This window comes from Phyllopteryx taeniolatus, chromosome 2 (assembly GCF_024500385.1).
Source record: "Phyllopteryx taeniolatus isolate TA_2022b chromosome 2, UOR_Ptae_1.2, whole genome shotgun sequence".
NCBI classification, from domain to species: Eukaryota; Metazoa; Chordata; class Actinopteri; order Syngnathiformes; family Syngnathidae; genus Phyllopteryx; species Phyllopteryx taeniolatus.
The window spans coordinates 20,731,746-20,755,025 of NC_084503.1; the positions used below are offsets into that span (position 1 = coordinate 20,731,746).

At 39.6% G+C, this 23,280-nt stretch overlaps 1 protein-coding gene across 12 annotated transcripts in view; it reads right to left on the reverse strand.

Annotated features, from left to right (window-relative positions):
* LOC133473355 (multiple C2 and transmembrane domain-containing protein 2-like) overlaps nt 1-23,280 on the reverse strand; it is a 62,312-nt gene that overhangs the window by 8,205 nt on the left and 30,827 nt on the right. For 7 of the 12 annotated variants that reach the window (XM_061765054.1, XM_061765038.1, XM_061765047.1 and 4 more), the window contains 11 exons: nt 22,895-23,009; nt 20,741-20,773; nt 17,782-17,952; nt 16,682-16,812; nt 16,428-16,614; nt 14,938-15,031; nt 14,750-14,852; nt 12,216-12,318; nt 11,959-12,060; nt 11,807-11,881; nt 8,644-8,763 (listed from right to left, as the gene is read on the reverse strand). In XM_061765054.1, the coding sequence (XP_061621038.1) occupies nt 8,644-8,763; nt 11,807-11,881; nt 11,959-12,060; nt 12,216-12,318; nt 14,750-14,852; nt 14,938-15,031; nt 16,428-16,614; nt 16,682-16,812; nt 17,782-17,952; nt 20,741-20,773; nt 22,895-23,009 (1,234 nt within the window). Of the gene's footprint in view, nt 1-3,365; nt 4,078-8,643; nt 8,764-11,806; nt 11,882-11,958; nt 12,061-12,215; nt 12,319-14,749; nt 14,853-14,937; nt 15,032-16,427; nt 16,615-16,681; nt 16,813-17,781; nt 17,953-20,740; nt 20,774-22,894; nt 23,010-23,280 lie in introns of those variants that run through there. The other 5 variants (XM_061765062.1, XM_061765059.1, XM_061765058.1 and 2 more) reach the window with 5 other exon arrangements.

Consider the following 23,280-nt stretch of genomic DNA (forward strand, 5'->3'; position numbering starts at 1 on the left):
TGAACAGCCTGCCAAAGAACATCAGGACTGCAGAGACTGTTGATGTTTTTAAGAGGAGGCTTGTGACTCATACCGATTGTTTTGTATTGTTGCAACACCTTTTATTTTTAGCTCCAGTATTTTCCTCCAGAGAGCCTTCAAACCGGGAAAAAACGGCAAAACAAAATTTGCCTAAAAAATAAAAAAAATAAAAACAATTAAAAAATCAGGAAAACCCTTCTGCCTATGTATAATACACATATGTAGAATGCACTACTTGCTGCTATCCATGCTTCAAAAATGAAGTCCATCCATCCATTTTCTGAGCCGCTTCGCCTCACTAGGGTCGCGGGCGTGCTGGAGCCTATCCCAGCTGTCATCGGACAGGAGGCGGGGTACACCCTGAACTGGTTGCCAGCCAATTGCAGGGCACATAGGAACAAACAACCATTCGCACTCACAGTCATGCCAACGGGCAATTTAGAGTTGTCAATTAACAACTGCCCGGAGTGCCCGGAGAAAACCCACGCAGGCACGGGGAGAACATGCAAACTCCGCACAGGCGGGGCCGGGGATTGAACCCGGGTCCTCAGAACTGTGAGGCTGACGCTCTAACAAGTCGGCCACCGTGTCAAAAATGAAGTATTATTCGTATTTTATCAGGTTTTTAAAATCAATATTCTGCTCTGCGGCACGGTGGACGACTGGTTAGCACATCTCCCTCACAGTTCTGAGGACCGGGATTCAAATCCCGGCCTCACCTATGTAGAGTTTGCATGTTCTCCCTGTGCCTGTGTGGGTTTTCTCTGGGTGCTCTGGTTTCCTCCCACATCCCCAAAACATCCATGGTAGGTTAATTGAAGACTCTAAATTGCCCGAAGGTGTGAATGTGCGAGTGGTTGTATGTTTATACAGTATGTCCCCTGCACTTGGCTGGCGACCAGTCCAGGGTGTACCCCGCCTCTCGCTCGAAGTCAGTTGGTATAGGCTCCAACTTACCTGGGACCCCAGTGAGGATAGACCATACATGTCGAACTCAGGCCCGGGGGCCAAATTTGGGCCACGATGTAATTATATTTGGCATGCAAGACCATATCAAATGTGTGTTAGAGCTGGCCCGCCAGTATATAGTACATGCGCCACTAATATTACAAATCCCAGAATGCTTTGCTAGTGTGTTGGCCCATCAGTCGAGACCGGCGAGCGCCGCTTCCCTTTCTGTTGCAGTTGTTAGCAAGTATGCCATCAGTCTCTTTGAGCAAATTTACACTTCCCCTTCCCAAAAATGGCCAAACAAAAGATGGTTAAGAAAAACGGTTAACTTCCAAGACAGGTGGGAGGCATATTGTCTGTTCAATAAAGTAAAAGACAGACATGTTTGTCATTTTATTTTTGTGAAACACTTTGTGTTGCATTTTTATGTATGAAAGGAACTATATAAATAAGGTTTGATTTCATTTTATGTGATTAGCAACAAGTGACCAGATATAAGAGTGCAGTCAACATTTCTTTTTTAATTGCAGTTGCTTTGTCCACTTGGGGAAAAAGGAAAAAAAAAAAAAAAAAAAAAAGGCCTGGACTCAATGAAATGCCTCCTTGAAAAATGTCAGGGAATTTGTAGACTTGCCTCAGTTAAAAGACTCATTAAAACAGCAGGTGCTTTGTCCAATTAAATGAATGCCTCAATCTAGTGTTGTGCTCAAGACCACACCAAGACCAAGACTTGCCCGAGACCAGAGCTCACGGAGAGCAAGACAAGACCAATACTTTTATGAGTCAAGACCGAGACAAGCAGAGACCGTGACAAGACCAACACCATAAAAATCAATTTTAAAAACCATGACCATGACCAAACGATGACATCTTTCCTCTTGAAAAGACAAAATTAGATTTATTGGTGTTTATGTTTTATTTAGAGATGCCGACTAAAGTTCGACTTTGTCCCCGTCGTTTCATGAGCTAAAGACCGTAGAATTTGCACACCCCAGAGCGTTTTCTTTGCATGTTGCTTTACATATGAAGTCTTTGTTGTTGAACAAACCAAATTTAATTAGTATTGAGTTAGCAGAAGTCTTGCTCCAGTCTCCTCTTTCCCTTCTGCTTGTGAGCGCGGGGTCCCTCAATCACCAGACTGCAAAGGTTTCAGTCATTACGAGGGTAGTGGAGGGTAAGTAACACATGAATTGAAGCTATTTGTTGTTTCTTCTCAACATCACATTAATGAAGTTGAAGAATAGCAGATCAGTGCTGGTCTTGACGAAAAATCCAGAGTCGGGCCAGCCCGAGACCGGGACAAGACTAAGACTTTTGGGAGACAAGTCCGAGACAAGGCCAAGACCTTCAAAATGTGGCCATCAGAGGTGGGTAGAGTGACTCAAGCAAAAAGTAGTCTTCCAAATATTTACTTAAGAGTAAGAAAGTACTCAATGAAAAAACTACTCAAGTAAAGAGTAACTTGTGAGTAACTACAGATTATCCCCCCCCCCCCCCCAAATCAGAGCATGATTTAAATTTTTAACGGCCCAAAAACTAACACCATATTCATTGGGCCCTACAGAAACATTATTTGCTTTATTCACTTCAATGACTTCATGAAGGGTCACTGATGGTGTAGTTGTACACTCGCCAGACTTTGGTGCAGGCAGCGTGGGTTCAGTTCCCACTCAGTGACGGTGTGAATGTGAATGGTTGTCCTTGTCTATATGTGCCCTGCGCCTGACTGGTCAGTTCAGGGTGTAGTCCGCCTTTCGCCTGAAGTCGGCTGGTATGGGCTCCAGCGTCCCCGCGACTGAACAGGATAAACGGTGTTGAGAATGGATGGATGGATTTCATGAAGAAGCTGTTTGCTGAACAGACTTAGTGATTGTGTGTGTGTGTGTGTGTGCGACACTATCAGATAGGGCTAATGTTGGCATATCCCATGCCAAAACAACAATAGAAACATCTGCAACTTACTGCAAGGTGTTTTCTCAAGTTAGAAGTGGGCTGAAATATCCAAGTTTGGGCAGTCACAATTTAAGAGGTACATGACAAACCTGCTGTTTGGAGTCTGTAACGTAAACGCACGTGCCGCTGTTTTTTGTTTTTTTTCCCCCTCTCTCCCGAAAATGAGTCCTTTAGATTGGCTCGCGAAGGCTACGGGCGTGGTCATGTTACTGCCTTGTGTCGTCTGATTTGTAGAGTCAAATGACAGTGATTGGCGCAATGGGCGCCCTATGCGGAAGTCGAAGATGGAGTCTAAAAAGAGACGCGCACACGCAAGAATGGATAAATAAAAGTAGCGAACGGCATGGCGATCATTGTAACAGAGTCAAAGTATCGATCCTTCTTCACATAAATACTCAAGTAAAAATTATGCTGCATTTAAAGTGCTCTGAGACGTACATCTTATGGAAAATGTTATTTGATTAAATGTAACGGAGTAAACAGCTCCAGCCGCTCCGCTTCCTGTCGATATGCAGACTCGTCACCGTCCTTGATGAGGCCGATGACAGTGGTGTCATCTGCAAACTTCAGGAGTTTGACAGTCGGGTTCGCTGAGGTGCAGTCGTTCGTGTAGAGAGTGAAGAGCAGCGGAGAGAGGACACAACCTTGGGGCGCCCCAGTGCTGATGCTGCGTGTGGATGAGGTGGCCTCCCCCAGCCTGACCTGCTGTGTCCTGCCCGTCAGAAAGCTGTAAATCCACTGGCAGATGGCAGGTGAGACGCTGAGCTGGAGAAGCTTGGATGAAAGGAGTTCAGGGATGATGGTGTTGAAGGCTGAGCTGAAGTCCACGAACAGGATCCTCACGTAGGTCCCTGCACTGTCGAGGTGTTCTAGGATGAAGTGCAGCGGCCGACACAACCTGGAGCTGAACACGCTCAAGACTGTAGAGATGATCGTGGACTTCAGGAGGCATCCTTCGCCACAGCTGCCGCTCACGTTGTCCAGCTGCCTTGTGTCAACCGTCGAGACCTTCAAGTTCCTGGGAATTACAATCTCTCAGGACCTGAAGTGGGCGACCAACATCAACTCCGTCCTCAAAAAGGCCCAGCAGAGGATGTACTTCCTGCGGCTTCTGAGAAAGCATGGCCTGCCACCGGAGCTGCTGAGACAGTTCTACACAGCGGTCATCGAATCAGTCCTGTGTTCTTCCATCACAGTCTGGTTTGGTGCTGCTACAAAAAAGGACAAACTCCGACTGCAACGGACAATCAAAACTGCTGAAAGGATTGTCGGTACCCCCCCTACCCACCATTGAGGACTTGCACGCTGCCAGAACTAAGACAAGGGCGTGCAAAATCCTCTCTGACCCTCCGCACCCCGGTCACCAGCTCTTCCAGCTCCTTCCCTCAGGTAGGCGCTACCGATCAATGCAAACTAGAACTAGTAGACATTCCAACAGCTTCTTCCCTCTTGCGATCAACTTCTTAAACACCTAACCTATAATTCCATTACAAAAAGCTGGCAATTTTTTGACTTGAGTTCATTGTCACATTTCTGTGGGGCCAATTATGTATTACTCGTGCACTCACTGTAGTTGTCTCGCCATGCTGCACTATTTGCATATACTGGCCGCTCATGCCAGAGTAGCATCTGCTCCATTTGCACACTGATTGAGGAGTATCTGTAACTTTTGCACAACCAACATTGTCCCAGATTATCGCACTACTCGTTACTTTAAACCGCATACACTCCTTGAAGTCTCAGCGCCCTTTGCACAATGGTCATTGCACCGGACTATTGCAATATTAGTCATTCGAACTGCTAGAGGACTCTGCATCTTTTTGCACAATTGTTTTTTGTCAATGTCTTTATGTCTCCAAAGTGTTCTGTAAATTGACTGTCTGTTGTACTAGAGCGGCTCCAACTACCGGAGACAAATTCCTTGTGTTTTGGACATACTTGGCAAATAAAGATGATTCTGATTCTGATTACTACCCACCTCTGGTGGTCATGAGACCAGTCTCGAGACCAAGACCGGTATCAAGTGTTAGAACACTACCTCAATCAAATGTCATCTTTAAAAATAGCGCAGGTGTTTCATCCATGTCAATAAATAAATGTCTCACCGCAATTAAATGCCTCCTTTAAAACAAAAGGCAGGAACTTCAGGAATAAATAAACGCCTCAATTAACTACCTTCTTTAAAATAAACCGTAGGTGCTAGGTCCACTTGAAAAAATAAACATCCCTGAAAAAATATGTCTGGTGCTTTTTCCACATCAATGAATAAATGGCTTAACGTCTATTAAACGCCTCCTCAAAAAAAGCCAGCGCAAGAAATAAATACCACACCTCAATTATAAATCTTTTAAGGATGCTTCTGCCATTTGAGAAAAAAAAAACCCAAAAAACAAGCAGTGAGTGCCGGGTATTAAACTTCCCACTTCTTCCCACACAGGCAACATTCCTTGTCACTGATACAATGTCGTAAACCGGCAAATTAGTTATTCTGTATCGGTACCCTCTCTCACAATTTTTTATTGTATTTATTTATTTATTTTTTTACAACTTATCATTCTGCTCTCTCCCCAAGCCCTGTCTGAGTTTTTCACAGCAAGTGAAAAAATAGTAGTTTTGGAAAGAGCATTGGAGCCTGAAAATGCAAAAAACATTCTTTTGCAAACGCCACCATTATTGGTTGGTCCATAGTGTGGGTGTTGAAACCTTTAATCCGGAAAGTGTGGGTATTGCAGCGTAAGTGGCTACAGTCCTTATGAGGCCACTGAAGCCACAGTTTGGTGTGTTCGTGAAGCCCAGGCCTACGTGCCTTCATTTGTTTTGTGAAGGCCAAGACAAGCTTTGCTGGAAAAGCGTGCGTGTGTGTGTTGTCATTATCAACTAGGATTGCAAAAATACGGAAACAGCCACATTATAGAGTCATCATTCTGTGACGACTTCGCAACATCTCGGAACATTCCAGATCCCCAGCGAGGTAGGGAAAAGGAACCCGGAGCACTTCTGAAACTTGGGACACTTTCCACAGGGGGTTGATGAGAAGGCAAATGATAATGCAGGCAGGAAGTAGTCTGACTAAAGGCCTCGCCTCAATTAAAAGCCTCCTTTAAAACAACGCCAAGTCCCAAGTAGCTCATCTACTTGAATTAATAATGCATCACCTCATTTAAATATGCCTGCAATTTGTTAAATGCCTTTATTTGTGTTTCCTTTTATTTTGCCTTGTACTCTGCTGTCGGCAGCCACGTCAGCATTGCAAATGAGAATCTGTTTTCAATGGCCTTACATGGACAAATAAAGGTTAAATAAAAAATAAATGAATGCTTCACCTAAATTAAATGAGTTTAAAAAAAAATTGTGTTTTATACATTGAATTAATACCCGGCCTCAGTTAAATGCCTCCTTTAAAAAGACAACAGGTTATTAATCCACTTGAATGAATAAATGCCTCACTTTAACTAAATACTTTATATAAAAATAAATAAATAAATAAATAAATAAAAGTGCTTCATATGAATAGACACTGCACCTCAAATGCCTTTTCTTCGGGTTCATCCACTTGAATGAATGAATGCCTAGCCTCAATTAAACGCCTTCTTTAAGTGGACCAAGCACCTGGTTTATTTTTAAACACTCAATATCACCGTTTTACTGGAATAAACACAGCACCTCAAATGATAACCGCCTTAAAAAACAGGTGCTTTGTCCACTTGAAAAAAATAAACACTTCGCCAGGTGCTTTATTAACTTAAACACCTTGCGTCTTAATTAAATCTCACTGTTGGGGGGGGGGGGGAGACAAATAATAAAAAAAAAAACACCATGTGCTTCATCCACTTGAATAAAAACCAACTCAATTAAACAACTGTTTATACTGGAATAAACAGCACTCCAATTAATCACTTCCTTTTAAAAAAGGTAGTTTTTCCAGTTAAATACATAAAAATCTTGTCAGGTGCTTCATCCACTTAAACGCCTGGCCTCAGTTAAATGTCACTGTTAAAAACAGACATGCAAACACCAAAGGAATGAAAAAGGTTACACGCAAAAAAAAAAATATATATATTGTAGAGGGGTCTGAGGGGATCCCCGGGCCCCGCAGAGATTTTAATTTTATTTTAACATATATTAAGCAATCTGGAAGACTCTGAAGACTACAGTAAGGCAAAACAAAATAAAAAAAAAAATCTTCATGCAGATAAATTTAAGATTAAAATTAAATTTGCCTAATTTCTTTGCTTTTTTGTTTTGGCCTCGATCTTGAGCCAGGCCCATCTCCACCTGCACCTGATGCCTGCTTCAAGATGTGCCACATGAATAGCATCCCCTCTTTAAGCACTCTCATTCTGGAAATGAATTGACTAAAATCTTTGTCTGTTTCACTTCATTTTTCACTATTACCAACTTTAAAGGCTAATCCCAAATGCATCCTCCAGGAAAATATTAAGTACAATATTATTTTGTTTTTATTGGCCATTTCTGAATTTGAAGTTAGTCAATTCTGTGTTGTGACATATTGCGTAACATCGCTCCGTCGCTTCATACATTTAACATCTGTAAACTAATTAGTTCATTGTAGCCGCGTTTCCTAATGAATACAAAATGTACTAGCGGATCAGCTCTTGTCGCCGATGTTACGTGTGCTTCTCGGTTCCGCTGGGACCGCAACCAGGGCCATGATCCGCAGCACCTCAATGCGAAAATACAAAAGACCAGTACAACAAATATGAGACTGGCTGATCTAATGAGCAAAACATTTTGTGTAAACGTAAGAGTAGCAATAGAGGATGTCCTCGCCAGAGGTGGGTAGAGAAGCCAAATATTGTACTCAAGTAAGAGTAGTTACTTGACAATAATGTGACAAGTAAAAATACTCAAAAAAATACTTGAGTAAGAGTAAAATGTACACAGTGAAATAATTCCTCAAGTACTGAGTAAATAGCAAAAACATTAAAAAAAAAAAAACAATCATTTGCAATTTACTGCATGGGGCTTTCTCAAGTTATAAGTGAGCTGAAATATCCACGTTTGGGCAGACAGTGCCAGACAAATACTACAATACATGCTGTTGTTTTTGTTCGTCTAAATGTAAACAAGAGTAGCGCGCCGTTGCCTTCGGAGGTAACGACGACCTTCCCAAAATGGTGGCCATTTAGTTAATAGTTATCTGGTCATGCCGGTAATTTTTTTTTGCTTTTGTCGTTTGATTGGTGAACTAGACTTAAACGTCACTAGCTAGCGGTTAAATTTGATTGGCGCAAACAGCGGCGAATGTGGAAGTAGAAGTCGTAGTCTCGCGCATGAAATAGTTGATAAATAAGCAATAATTGATCAATAAAACTGCGATTGGCTGGCAACCAGTTCAGGGTGTACCCCGCCTCCTGCCCGATGATTGCTGGGATAGGCTCCAGCGCTCCTGCGACCCTTGTGAGGATAAGCGGCTCAGATAATGGGTGGGTGGATGGATGATCAATAAAAGTAGCAAGCGACATTTAGATCATTGTAACGGAGTAAAAGTACCGTTACCGCTTGCTGTCAGCGTTCAAGAAGTAAAAAATAGCCTATGACGACAGCGACGGCGGCGGATCTATACAATTCACGTAACTGGCCTATTTTGAGTTCAAAACAGCAAATTTCGCCGAAAGGCGACTGATTTGCATGCATGTATAATGTAATTTTAAAGGTTCCATAGGTGGCAACTTAAACTGCGCGCCAAAAACTCACCAAGAAGGCCAGCAGGCTCCTCTGGACGCTCTCCCACTGAAAGCAGCTTTTCACGTACTGCAGTGTGGACGTGATGGCCCGGTACAGCGCCTGCACTCGCTGCACATTCCTGGCCAAAGCCTGAAAACAAAAACAAAATTCAAACAAGATTATGATGAAGTGGTTACAACTGCTGTCCCGCAAGTCTAATCTGGCTCGATGCGGAGGAACAGCGGTTCGACTCTGTGCCCCTCCCGGATGACCGAGCTTCTCACCCCATCTCTTAAGGGAGAGCCCGGACACCCTGTGGAGGAAACCCATTCCGGCCACTTGTATCTGCGATCTTGTTCTTTCCGTCACAACCCACAGCTCGTGACCATAGGTGAGGGTAGGAACGTAGATTGACCGGTAAATCGAGTGCTTAGCCTTTTGGAAGGGACATCCCTGCTTATTTCAGCAAGACAATGCCAAGCCACCTTCAGTGTGTGGTACAACAGGGTGCCTTTGCAGTAAAATTAAAAACAATAGACTGGCCTACCAGCAGTCCATACCTGAAAATGTGTGAATTAGGAAACAAAAAATATGGCAACAGAAACCCTGGACAGTTGTGCAACTGAAGTTGTACAACAGGAAACAATGGGAAATAATTCCACCTACAAAGCTGCAACAATTCGTGTCCTCAGTTCCCAAACGCTTATTGAGTGTTGTTCAAAGGAAAAGTGATATAACACAGTGGTAAACATGCCCCTGATATAACACAGTGGTAAACATGCCCCTGTCCCTGCTTTTTTGGAACGTGTTGCAGGCATCAATTCAAAATGAGTGAATATTTGGGGGGGGGGGGGGTTAAAAAAAGGATCAGTTTGAACAATAACTATCTTGTCTTTGTCGTGTATTCAGTTGAATATAGGTTGAAAAGGATTTGCAAATCATTGTATTGTTTATATTTACATTTTACACAATGTCCTAACATCATTGTAATTGGGGTTTGTAGATTGAGGTTTAAAAAAACATGAACATTAGCTTCAGTAAAGAAAGAATCCTCTTTGATGTTTACAAAAAGACAGACTCGAACACTAAAATCTCCACCACACCATTTCCAATTACATGTACTGGACATCATATATTATTTTCACTTGTATAAGTCTTTTTTTATGTTTACAAAAACATGTACGTTAGCTTCATTGAAGTCTAGTTTTTGATGTGTGAAGACCAAATTATCTTGGCTATTCACAAAAACACATACCTTAGGTTTATCAATATGTATAAATCGTCGGACGTTTACAAAAATAATTACATACATTTTATTAAAAATTAAGAATTTTTCTTTGATGTTAACATGTAGGTTAGATTAATTGAAACCTAAATTGTCTTTGATATTTACAAAAACATGTACATTAAGTTCGCTAAAGATTAAATTTAAGGTCTACGAAAAAACGCACAAAACCAAATGAATTTTTCTTTGACGTTAACACGTAGGTTAGATTAATTGAAAACTAAATTCTGATATTTACAAAAAACATGTACATTAGGTTCGCTAAAGACTAAATTTAAGGCTTATGAAAAAACGTATTCTATGCTTACAAAAAAGTTGTTTTCGAACTTTACAAAAACATGCACATTGTTCATTAAAGACCAATTTCTTTTCAATGTTTACAAATGACATGTTGCATTTACTGTAACTATGAAATGTTTTTTAGATTTACAAAACAAACGTTAGGTTAATCTTAAAACTATGAGTTGTCTTCCATGATTACAAAATCATGTACGTCTGGTCCACCGACGACTGTAAAGATAGTAAATAAGCATTTAGCTGGTTGTCCACACAGCGTGGTGGAGCGTGTGGGGCTGTGTTTTGGCATGTAGGCTCCAGTGCCGTCAGTCAGGGAGGGTTCCACGTCAGAAAACTGACCTGATTTTGTCCAACATGAAAACAAGCAGTAGGAGCCGCACCACACGCCATAGCCACTGTAAGCCAATTTGGGCGTTAGCGGGCGACATATTGTCTGACAACAATGAGCCTTTTGTTGGAAGTACAGACAGTCAGGCACCCGGTCTGGCACCCTGTCTTGCACACTGTGTGAACTAAACTAATGTGGCAGAACACGGCGCGGTTGGCGGCCATTAATGCTCAATTCAAAGCAGCGGGCTGCTTTTGCTTTTACCACTTTACACGAGGGAGGAACACTTGGACTGGATTTAGTCATATGCAGTAATCCCCATCAAATTCGCGGTTCACTATTTTCCAATTCCCCACACTGGGTTTTTTCTGTGGAACCTATCCACAGCTATTTGCTGAAAAACATACCTGTTGACGTTTTTGTGCTCTTTCTGAAACATTATAACACGGCATAAAATGTTGGCAAAGCTAATTCAGATGTGATACATCCTGACTGAGAGACAAGCTATATATGTTGGAAGGAGCCAAGTTTAGTCTGGGTTGTGACGGTGAGTCTACATCCCGTACATGTACACACACACACTTCTGGTGCATTTTCTTTTCTTTTTTTTTTTTTTTTTTTTTTTTTTTTTTATCAAATGATCTGTAAGCCGTTGATTTTTGGGGGAAATGTAAGGTAAGTTTGAAATTATATGAAACAGTTTTTGGATCATAGTTCGAGGCATATTTATGGTTTAAAATACTAATACAGGCGATTATGAACCTTTTTTGGGGGGAGTGAATTACTTGTGTTTTTCGCTACTCTAACCCCCGTAAATAGTACAGCTAAAGGCCCTCCTCGAAAAAAAATCTACGTATCAGGGAAGTATTTACAGCACTTCATGTTTTCATAAATTTAATTATGTTACAGCCTCATCCAACAATGGAATCGATTTTACAGCGAATACACTAGGCAGCTAATTCATCCAAAGCGTGTCACACCTGACCAGACATTTATTAGCAGTGAGTCCTTTATTGGAGGGAGAAGCTTTATTTCGACAAATGCAATGTTATTTACCGTACTTACCATAAATAGGAGCCATTTATCTACTCAACTGCAGAGAGTACCATTATATGATTATGTTATTTACTGTATTTATAGCGGCTAGAGATTTATTGTTGTTGGAGATTGTTTATTGACTCAGTTGCAGATAGTACCAGTCATCTTTTAGGGGCAAGTCATTTTTTGGAGTTGTGGTTTTTGGGGAAGGGCTTTGAAAGAAATTAGTAAAAAGTGTGTCTAACCTTTTTGGAAAATTTGGGATCATTTTCCATGAATTTTCTTTCCCGGGGTTGGAATGTTCTTATACTGGCTCGGACCTGGATTACAAAGATAAAAAAGTTGCCAGAGGAAGTCGGAGGTTTGAAGAGTATCGGTGTTCTGGATGTGGACTCACAGGATTAAAAATGATCTCCAGCTCTAGCGTGATGTTTCCTTTGGTGAGGTCGCCTAGGTCCTCCTTCTTCAGGAGCATAGTGATCTGCTGCCTCCTGCGGATCTGCATCGAGCACAAACACAAAAATTGTTGGGGGGGCGCGGCACCGACCGGGCCACGAACCGGACCACCAGTCGAGTCTGATCACATCTCTGCGTGACACGGAAGGCCGACACAACACCGGAGGGAAGGAGGGACTGAGGGAGACGGCTTTGTACCGAGAGCAGAGGAATGGCCACTTTTCCCAGGAAGTCTGGAGCTTTGTCTCCGTCCTCATCGAAGATGGTCGCCAGCAGAACCTCATGAATGTCTCGGACCGGACTTTGGACACACAACAATTCCTCATTGTTTACATAGTTTTTGCATCTCAATCCCTTGTTATGCACAATATTTTGTGTCTAATTTACTTTACATTATTTTATGTGGATAAATTACTAAATTATTTATTCCGCACAATTTGCATCGCATTCCTTACATTTAGCATCATTTAGAACATAATGTAGGTTTCAAATTTCTTGTGTACATTATTTGTCTAAATTCCTCATTTGAATTTGTCATTGTGCACAATTAGTGCCTAAATTCCTTGTTCTTGTTCTGCCTTTAAAATTCTTGTGTATATTTGGAATCTAAATTCCTCATGTATAGTTAGCGTTCTAATTTTCTTGTTGTGTGCATTATTTATATTCTAAATTCCTTGTTTTGCGCATTTAACTCATCCATCCATCCATCCATTTTCTGAGCCGCTTCTCCTCACTAGGGTCGCGGGCGTGCTGGAGCCTATCCCAGCTGTCATCGGGCAGGAGGCGGGGTACACCCTGAACTGGTTGCCAGCCAATCGCAGGGCACATAGAAACTAACAACCATTCGCACTCACAGTCATGCACTCACTACGGGCAATTTAGAGTCTCCAATTAATGCATGTTTTTTGGGATGTGGGAGGAAACCGGAGTGCCCGGAGAAAACCCACGCAGGCACGGGGAGAACATGCAAACTCCACACAGGCGGGGACGGGGATTGAACCCCACACCTCAGAACTGTGAGGCTGACGCTCTAACCAGTCGGCCACCGTGCCGCGCATTTAACTCCTAAAATGAATTAAATTCAAGTACAAACTCCATGTGTTTGGTGCTTACCAAAGTAAAAAAAAAAAACAACAACAACATACAGTACCAAAAATATGCAATCAAACATTAGAAATAAAACTGAAAAAAAATGATAATTTTATTTAAATAATATAACCTTAAAAAACATTTTTAAGTGAAATAAATATAAAATTATTATTATTATTATTATAAAATATTTAAATGCTTGGTAATAATACAAGAAAATCAAAAAGATATTTTATGTGCCATAAACGAATTGAGCTTATGTACAAAACTGAAAGGGAGTATCTGGCGCCTAATAGAACTTTTCATTATAACGTCACACATACTTCTGAGTGGCAATAGCTCTGATGGCACCATTACTAAACAAACCTTTCTAATGTACAGTATGTCATTTGACCTAGGCAGAGCAATTGAGAAACCAGTGTAAATGGTTTGAATGAGAATTTTTCGCCTTCTTCCTTACCGCCATAGATTAAATGTGGTAATGTAAAATAAGATGTTACAGAAGGTAAATTATTTTGAAGAGAGACGGAACTCCAGCTGCAATTGACATTTCAACAGGTATATTGATTCCAAAACAGGCGTGGTGGAAATTCAGATATTGTTAACATGATGATTGAGGGACTGGCTAATTAATTGCCTTTTCTGTTGCTCGGATTAATGGCACACGTGTTGATTTGACCCTGAAATGGATAGCGAGCTGTAGAGCTGATGTTAGTTAGCGGGCTTGATATTACGTATATTTTGCTAAAGTACTCAAAGAAATCCCAACCAAACAGTTCACCCAGACCTGTGAGAAAATGCCTCCCAAAAGGCTGATGATGGCTGTTTGGTTACCAGTGTGTCCTTTTAGAAGTCTCTACTACTGTAGATCTTGCGTTCCTTTGTGTACAACCATTTACGTAGACACTCAATTTATCCCCCTCGCTCACAGGTTCCGCTGGATTCATTTGGATTTATATTTGAAAGGAAATTGTGGGGGAACCTTTTAGGATACAGTATATCTGGCGGTACAACCCGAAACAAAAGATTTTGTGATTGTTTTCAATTCAAATCAGTGATACTTTATGCCACACAAAAGTATGTCTGCCCATATTCTTTTTCAAATTAATATTAAGTATTTGTGCTAAACTGTCTCTTTTATGTGATTATTTATTAAAATATTATGTGTAGAAGGTGGGCGGCACGGTGAATGACTGGTTAGAGCGTCTGCCTCACAGTTCTGAGGACCGGGGTTCAATCCCCGGTCCCACCTGTGTGGAGTTTGCATGTTCTCCCCGTGCCTGCGTGGGTTTTCTCCGGGCGCTCCGGTTTCCTCCCACATCCCCAAAACATGCATGCTAGGTTAATTGACAACTCTAAATTGCCCTTAGGTGTGAATGTGAATGCGAATGGTTGTTTGTTTGTATGTGCCCTGCGATTGGCTGGCAACCAGTTCAGGGTGTACCCCGCCTCCTGCCCGGTGATGGCTGGGATAGGCTCCAGCACGCCCGCGACCCTAGTGAGGAGAAGCGGCTCAGAAAATGGATGGATGGATGTGTAGAAGGTGAGTGCCCTTCTCAAAATTAAGTAGCAATACACTATAATTAGTATTAAAAAAAAATCATGAAAATAAATATTTTGAATAATTTCGGGACAATACTGACAAGGTGAAGACTTTGTTCCACTCAGGTTGGAGGCTCTTGTAGACTGTGTGTGTCTGCAGTGTGTCATTGCAGAGTTCCAGGACACAGAAGGGGTCACTCTTGCCTGCGCCACGCAAAAGAAACTCACACAGTTCCCATCATGCAATGTGTTTTCCACTTCCAACTGGAAAACAAATTGTTGAGGTTACCGTTCAGATCAGCAGACAGCAGGTCGCACGCCTTGATGACTTTGACTTGGAGAAAGCCCACATCGCTGAGGTTCTTCAAGGTCCTTTGAAGACTCTGAATGAACAACGACATGCATGATACTGCTAATATTAATAATGTAACATTGTAAACATAATGCCCAAAAGTAATGACACAGTATTAATTACGTTTGGTTTTTATTAACTATGGTTTTTTTTTTAAATGTATTTTCAAATATAAATATCTGCTCTTGGCTGGCGACCAGTTCAGGGTGTACCCCGCCTCTCCCCCAAAGTCAGCTGGGATAGGCTCCAGCACGCCCACAACCCTAGTGAGGATAAGCGGTACGGAAAATGGATGAATGAATATAAATAAATTTTTCGGTCATCATTGTTAAAATTTTTGCCAATAGATTTGGAGGACTTTTACCTATTTTGAAAACAATGATGTTTTTAGTTTTTAAAATGTTGCTATTATCAAGAAATGTTTCATACTTTTTTTTAATGCTAATTAATTATGTCTGTTTTATTTGTTTGTTTGTTTCTTGCCAACGACATATTGGGATTTTTATTTTTTTATTTTTAAGACATTATTATTTATGGTTTCATTTTTATTTTTTAACAACACTAGGTTTTTAATTTATTTGGGATAATTTTGGCATTTTTTTCTCAATTACATTATTTTACCATGTTTGCAAATAAAAAGGCGGCAAGGTGGTCGACTGGTTAGAGCGTCAGCCTCACAGTTCTGAGGACCCGGGTTCAATCCCCGGCCCCGCCTGTGTGGAGTTTGCATGTTCTCCCCGTGCCTGCGTGGGTTTTCTCCGGGTACTTCGGTTTCCTCCCACATTCCAAAAACATGCATTAATTGGAGACTCTAAATTGCCCGTAGGCATGACTGTGAGGAGAAGCGGCTCAAAAAATGGATGCAAATAAAAACAGAGAAAAGCTGTATATAAATATTTAAATCTTTGCCAATACAAAGACATTTTGGTGAAATCTAGCAATTTTTATGACAATATTATTTGCATGTGGTATTTTAATAATATATTTATTAATATAATTATAATTTTGGAAAAGTATGCTAGTTTTTAAATAAAATTTGTTTGCCAGTACAACGACATCTTGGGAAAATTCTGATATTTTAAATGACATTATGATTGTCGTGCACATAATGTACATAAATAATGGGACATCTAGTCCAACCACCAATGTGAAAACATTTTGATACCGCACACTGACTAATTATCAAACGAATGCTACCATCTAGTGGCAATTCAAAGAAGGACAAGGACAGAGCTTGTGGGTACATGTTTTGGGACATTGACTGTGTTCGGATAGTTTTTTTCTTTCTTGTTTATTTTAAATTGGGGAAAGTCAGATATTTTTATGACATTATCATTTTTTTTTTTTAAATATTTCTTTTTTGCCCAAAGGAGAAAACCTCCTTGATAGAGGTAAGACAAACATAGAGCCGTGATGGTGATACTGACATAGTTGTCCAGCTGGTTCTGGCACTCGGTGGGCTCATCGAGGGGCGCTGCGCAGATGTCTGAGATGGAGACCCCGCTACAGGTGCTGACCATGACCAAGAAGACCAGACGTCCTCGGCCCGAGTCCAGCGTTAGCGTGAAGAGCTGCCTTTCATCTGGGGGGATGCCGGAAAGATCCACCTGACACCTGCGGGAGAACCAAATCAAATCAAAGCAGAACCAACGAGGAAGTCAGCATGCAAAGACTCACATACATTCCAAAACACTCTTCGGCTCGTCGGCCCTCTTTAGACCAGAGTTCCGCCTCCAGGATGCTTGGGCTCTCCAGGAAGTGGTTCAAGGTGAACATCTCTCTCCACTGAGGCTTGGACACCTTGCTGACATTCTGCATGGGGGAATAAAAACACATTCAGCCCGCTCTGTTCTTTAATCCTAAACACCAAGCATTTACTGTACATTTCCTGTAATATTTGTCGCATTATTTTTGCCAGTTTCTCAAAAAATGTATTCATTAAAACGTATTTATTCCTTTTTTATTACATTTTTATTTATTTAACATTATCTGGTAAAATAATTGGTTGGATGATTTATTGTTAATATGAACAAAATAATTGTATACATTTACCATTTTTAATACATTTTATAAAATAATTTGTTACTAATGCATTGCAAGAAAATAAAACTATTAGTAAAATAATTTCACATGCATATTTTATACAATTTGAAAAAATGTGTTTGAATAATTTATTGCAAATATATTTATAAATTAAACATTTAAATATAAATTTAATGTTTAATTACATTAATGGGTAATTGATCTATTGCAAAGAAAATATAGAAGTAAAATAAAAAATACATATACACTTAAAGATTTGTACTAATTTCATTAAGCAATTGGCTATATTTTATATATACACTTAATTTCATTGAATATTTGGTTCAATTATAGTAAATAACATCCAAATTATTACTAAACAATTTTACATATTTTTTGTTAGTTTTAATTATTTGTTCATGTAGGGCTTATAATAAAACAGTAAAACAAAATTACATTTACATTGTTTTATTTTATTTAAAAAATGGTTAACTAATTTAGATATAAAAATGATTAATAAAACTGTTTTACATACCATATACAGTTAACATTTTATACATTCATTTGATTAAATAATTGTGAGCTAATTATATTTAAATAAATTAAAATATGTACAATACAATTTAACAATAAAAATGAATATTACAGTACTTATTTTTTATTCAACCTACAAATGACCTGGCCCATCTGTTTGTTTTAAAAATCAAGTTTCCCAACAAACGTTATAAAGTTTGATGTGATTCCGTCTTGCTTTTTTACCTTGGTCTTGTATCGCTGCTCGCCCAGCCGCAAGCGGACAAAGAGCTGGCCGGTTGGCAAGTCCACAGGAACATCCTGACCCTCCACCAGTGTCACAGTCACCACTGAAGACCACAGTTGACTCTTCCTCCATTCCGTCGACAGCCGCGAGCTCTGCTGGAAAGAACCCAACTGTGGGAGACGGCGTGGCAGTTATACTGTATCAAGCAAGCTGGGTCTCCTTAATGTGCTCCTGGGTCCTGGAAAAGGTGGGAGTAAGTCACATAGTGTGCAAGTCGTAAGTAGGTCTCAAGTCTTAACCTTGAAGTTTCAAGGAAGTCCCCAGTTACTGTAGACAAAACTCAAGCAAGTCGAGTCCCCACTAAATTTTAAGCAAGTCTAGTCAAGTCATTGCTTGCTTGAAGCAAGTCATAAGTCATACAATCTTGCTCAGTCACAACATACAGTATACTCGCACATTAGGTGTCTGGCTCTCACATCTTTGAGAAGCCCCCCTCCACTTGTTATCTGGGTTAATTGTACCGGTTTGAACGTGTTACCTGCGTAAAAGACACCTTTCCATAGACTCAATCATCCAAACCCCAGCCTCCCCACCATGCCAAGAAGAAAGCGCTGTCTAAGGACACAAGGAACAAAATTGTAGACCCTTCACAAGGTTGGGATGGGCTACAGGACAGCTTGGTGAATGACAACTGTTGATGAAGAAACTCAAGATGACTGTCAATCTCCCACAGACTGGGGCTCCATGCAAAATCTCGCCTTGTGGAGTAGAGCATCAATGATAACGAGAACGGTGAGTGATGAGTCCAGGACTACACAGCAGGACCTGGTCAATGACCTGAAGAGAGCTGGGACCACAGTTTTAAATGATTTGTAACACACAAAGGTGCTGTGGATTCAAATCCTGCAGCGCGTGCAAAGTCCCTCTACTCAAGCCAGCTTGTGTCCAGGCCCATCTGAGATTTCCAGTGACCATCTGGATGATGCAAAGGAGGGATAGGAAAAGGGCATATGACCAGATGATACCAACAGAAAACCTTTTAGATATAAATTCCACTCCCCATGTTTAGAGAATAAAGCAGGATGAGTACAATCCCAAGAACACCATCCAACTGTGAAGCATGGGAGTGGAAACATTCTTTGGGGGTGCTTCTCTGCAAAAGGGATAGGACAACTGCATGGTATGTGGAGAGAATGGAAGAGGCCATGTATTGTGAGATTTTGGGCAACAACCTCCTTCCCTCAATAAGAGCATCGAAGATGGGTCGTGGCTGGGTCTTCCTGCATGACAATGACCCAAAACACACACCCTGGGCAACTGAGGAGTGGCAAAGCATCTCCAGGTCTGGGAGTGGCCTAGCCAGTCTCCAAACCTGAACCCAGTTCAAAATCTTTGGGGGGAGCTGCAACTCTGTTGTCCAGCGACAGCCACGTAACCTGAAATATATGGAGAATATCTGTATCGAGCAGTGGGCCAAAATCCCTGTTGCAGCGTGTACAAACCAGGTCAAGTACGCCAGGAAACATTTGACTTCTGTAATTGTAAACAAAGGCTTCTGTGCCAAATTGGAAGTTTTAGTGTTCTATTGCACCAGATACATATTTCATTCAATTAAAAATCGAAATGATTTAAAAAGCCGAAAGTCACTTATTCTTACTCTTCTTCATTCAAAGAGATTTTCTGGATTTGTTTTAGATTCTTTCTCACAGTTGAAGTGTTGTCTATTACTTTGGCTTCTCAATTAAACAAACACCGACACAAAGCTTAGTTTAAGTTTCACCAGCTACCCATGAGCTAAACTGTGAAGTTAATGTAGTGTAGCTTACCTGTCTTTGTGGATTGTATAGTGACGGATGTCATTGTTGTGTCTCTTTGAGTTGCAAACCTTGTATGTTGCCATTGTCCTTTTCCCGATTTTAAAAGCATAATCCTTGAATTCAAATGTAATAATCTTCAGAGCTCTCTCCATAATAAAGAGGAGGTTGCACTACACAAAAAACAACTTTACCTTCAAAAACAAAACAAATGAAAAATTGTCTTTTAAAGAATGTCAAATGTAAACAGACATCTAGTTTAGTCTAAGTCAAGGAGAGTCTCATCAATACCAAGTCAAAGTCAAGTTGGGTGTTTCACAGGTTTAATCCGAGCAAGTCCCAAGTCCTAAAATGGGCAACTGGCTCGAGTCAAAGTCATGTGACTCTAGCCCCCCCACTTCTGACTCCTGGATCTCACAGCACGGTGCAGGTGTACCTAATGTGATGTCTAACATGTTAGTTGAAGCAGGTAGTGCGGCATTGTAGTAACACGCATCGTGCAGACATGCATGCGTGTTTAACAGCCTTTTAAAAGCATGCATGCACTCAAATACCAGTAAATAGGGCTGGTGTACCGAATTATAGGGTCACTGTGTGGCTGGGTCTCACTGCCACTGGGGGATAAATCACAAACAACACTAAACTTTTCAGTTGCTAAACTGACATTTCTCTGAATTTTATTTCTGGAAAACCTAAACAACTACGAAACAGGAGTTCAGAGAGAGATTCCCCCAAACTGCTCATTAAAAATGAATATTTATAATTCAGTAATTATTATTTAGATAATGACGTGTTTAATGAACGCAATGCAGATGTTTATATAAACATCAACCATAATTTTGTCTTCACTGAGCTTAACTAAGCTTTGCTACTTTAGTATTCATTGAGTGAACATTTTGGAAATTCTGTACATTTTTATAAACATCAAAGACAATTTAGTCTTCAATTAACCAATTGTACGTTTTTGTAAATTGTGGACATGTTTTCATACAAATCAAAAGACTAGTTGTCTTTCATTAACCCAATGTATGTGTTTTTTGTATACATCGAAGATAATTTAAGTATTCAGTGACCCGGTAATTTGAGCAGAAATGATGATGAATAAAAGTGATAACATATTGTAGTTAATGTGGCCGTGTCTTACCAGACTACTGCGTTTTCGGATTTGTGGCCAGCGCTGCGGGTGGGAGCATGCGTGTTAAGTGCAAAAGAAAAAGCACAGTGAGGTTAGATGGCAGTGGATGGCAACACCGCAACAATTATTTGAAGAAAAACATGGATAATAACATAAAAGGCAAAGTCAGAGTTTCGGGAAAATTGTATACAATCGTGCAGTGTATGCCCAAAATTAAAACATATACTATCATTAATAATGGCGTGAAATTTTTACAAAACTTCGAACATCTCTTTAAAATGGTAAATAATTTTTAAAAAAAACAACAGGTCACCTCTGTTTAATACCACCACCAAGGAGGTTTTGTTTGGTTGTATGCAACTTCCTGTCAAAATACATGGACATACAGTATCAACATCCCCTAATTTCGCCCCAAAAAAACTACCATCAGCAATAATATCAACAATTAAAAAATAAATAAATAAAAAATTACCATCATTCATTATGTTTAAAAGATGGCAAAATTCCCTCAAAACTATTGTTTTGCAAAAAAGGTTACAAAAATTTGAAAAATAATCTGTGAAATATCGTTGAAACTGCACAAAATGTTTATTTTTAATCATGTTTCTTAATAATGCCATTGAAATTTTCAGTGTCCCCTAAAATCTCTTTATCATGATAAATAATTATAAAATGATTAATGATGTCATTAAAAAAAATAGCCCTGAATCCATAAAGTCTGCCTGGAGTGACTTTTTTAAATACGTACTATAATGATAATAATGATATAATTAAAATGAGATAAAAATCCTAAATCATTATAATGGGGGGAAATAAAACTAACAGTCATGAAAACAGATAAATTTCCCCACAATGTCTTTGTACTGGCAAAAACAGATAATTAAATAAATAAATAAACATGATTAATGATGCCATTAAAATGCAGAATTAATGTCATTCTTGGTATTAATGATACTGTATTAGGTTATTAAATTTACTTGCCATTATGAAGATGGAATTAAAATATCTGGCCTTTTTCATGACTATGCATTTTTCTTTTTTTTTATTACATCATGCCATACACCACTTAGAAAGTAATTTGGGGAAGTGTTACAACTTTTGTAATCTTTTTTTTGCTGTAAATGTAGAATTGTTTTATTATATTACCATTTATGTTTTTGATTTTTTTTGCCATTGTAAAGAGATTTGGGTAACTTTTGCCCGTTTATCCATGGCGTTAAAAATTATGTTAGTTTTTCTGCCGTTACAAACAGATTTTAGGGACATTTATCAATTTCTTATGACAATATCAATGATGGTAGTTTGCATTCTTGCCATTAAAAACAAACAAAATAATTGGGAAAATCTTGCTATTTATAACATGATTGATGTTACGTTTTTATTTTTGCTAATATAAAGAAATTTTTGGAGAAGATTTGTATCTTTTGTGACATAGTAGAATAACAATATAACATGTAATATTGAGTTCTTTTTTTCATTTTTTTTGCAAAATTGTGTGGGGAAATTAAGCTACTTTTTATGAAATTATTAATGATGTTAACATTTGCCATTATTAACAGATTTAAGACAGTCCTATTGATGTTTTTTATTTTTGACAATATACTGTAAAGAGATTTAGGTAAAGTCTGCACATTTTTAATGACACTATTATGTTAATTGTATTGACAGTTTTCATGGACATTTGGCTAATTTTTTATGACATTGATGTTAGTTTTAAATTTTATGCACGTAAACATTTTATAAGCAAATGATATGAGACGTTTGAATTTTTTGCTACAATAAAGTATTTTGGGGGACATTTTTATGACATTTTATTTTCTATATTTTAGGGAAATTAAGATACTCTATGACATTCCTAATTATGTTAATATTTTTCTCTATGAAGTCATTTTTATTGCTTGCGACGGAAAATCAAAGCCAAGTAATTGTTGCTGTTCCACTTAACTCCTGTAGGTGTCGGTAGCACATGCTTCAAACTGTGGTCACCTGACTAAACAAATCACATTTTAGACATCTCTGTACTCAGAAATGTAATGCTAAAAACAATGCTAACTGCAAATTATTACGACTGACTGTGCCTTTAAACACGTGTTAAAGACAATACACAGACCAAAAGTTGCTGCTACAAGCCATGCAACAAAGGCGTGCGAAAGCATCCCCTACTAGTCCACGTCGGCTGTCTCCATCTCTTCGCCTGAGGCTCATGTCCATCAGAATCTCACCCATGTCGTCCTCTAGGCTGTTGGGGTCATCCAGACGCAGACACAGCTCGTTTACCCTCCACAAACGAGACGGAAAAACACTTAGGCCATCTGGTACGTGTAGAGTGTCTCACAAAAGTGAGGGCATCCCTCACATTTTCATGAGACAACACTAAAGAAATGTCACTTTGTTACAAAGTAGTCACTGTACAGGTTGTAGTTTTACTCTGCTGTCTGCAGCCAGGTCGACATTGCAAAAGAGAATCTATTCACAATTGCCTTGGATAAATAAAGGTTAAAAAAATATATTAATTTAATACTGTCTGCTCAAAATAACTCAACACACAG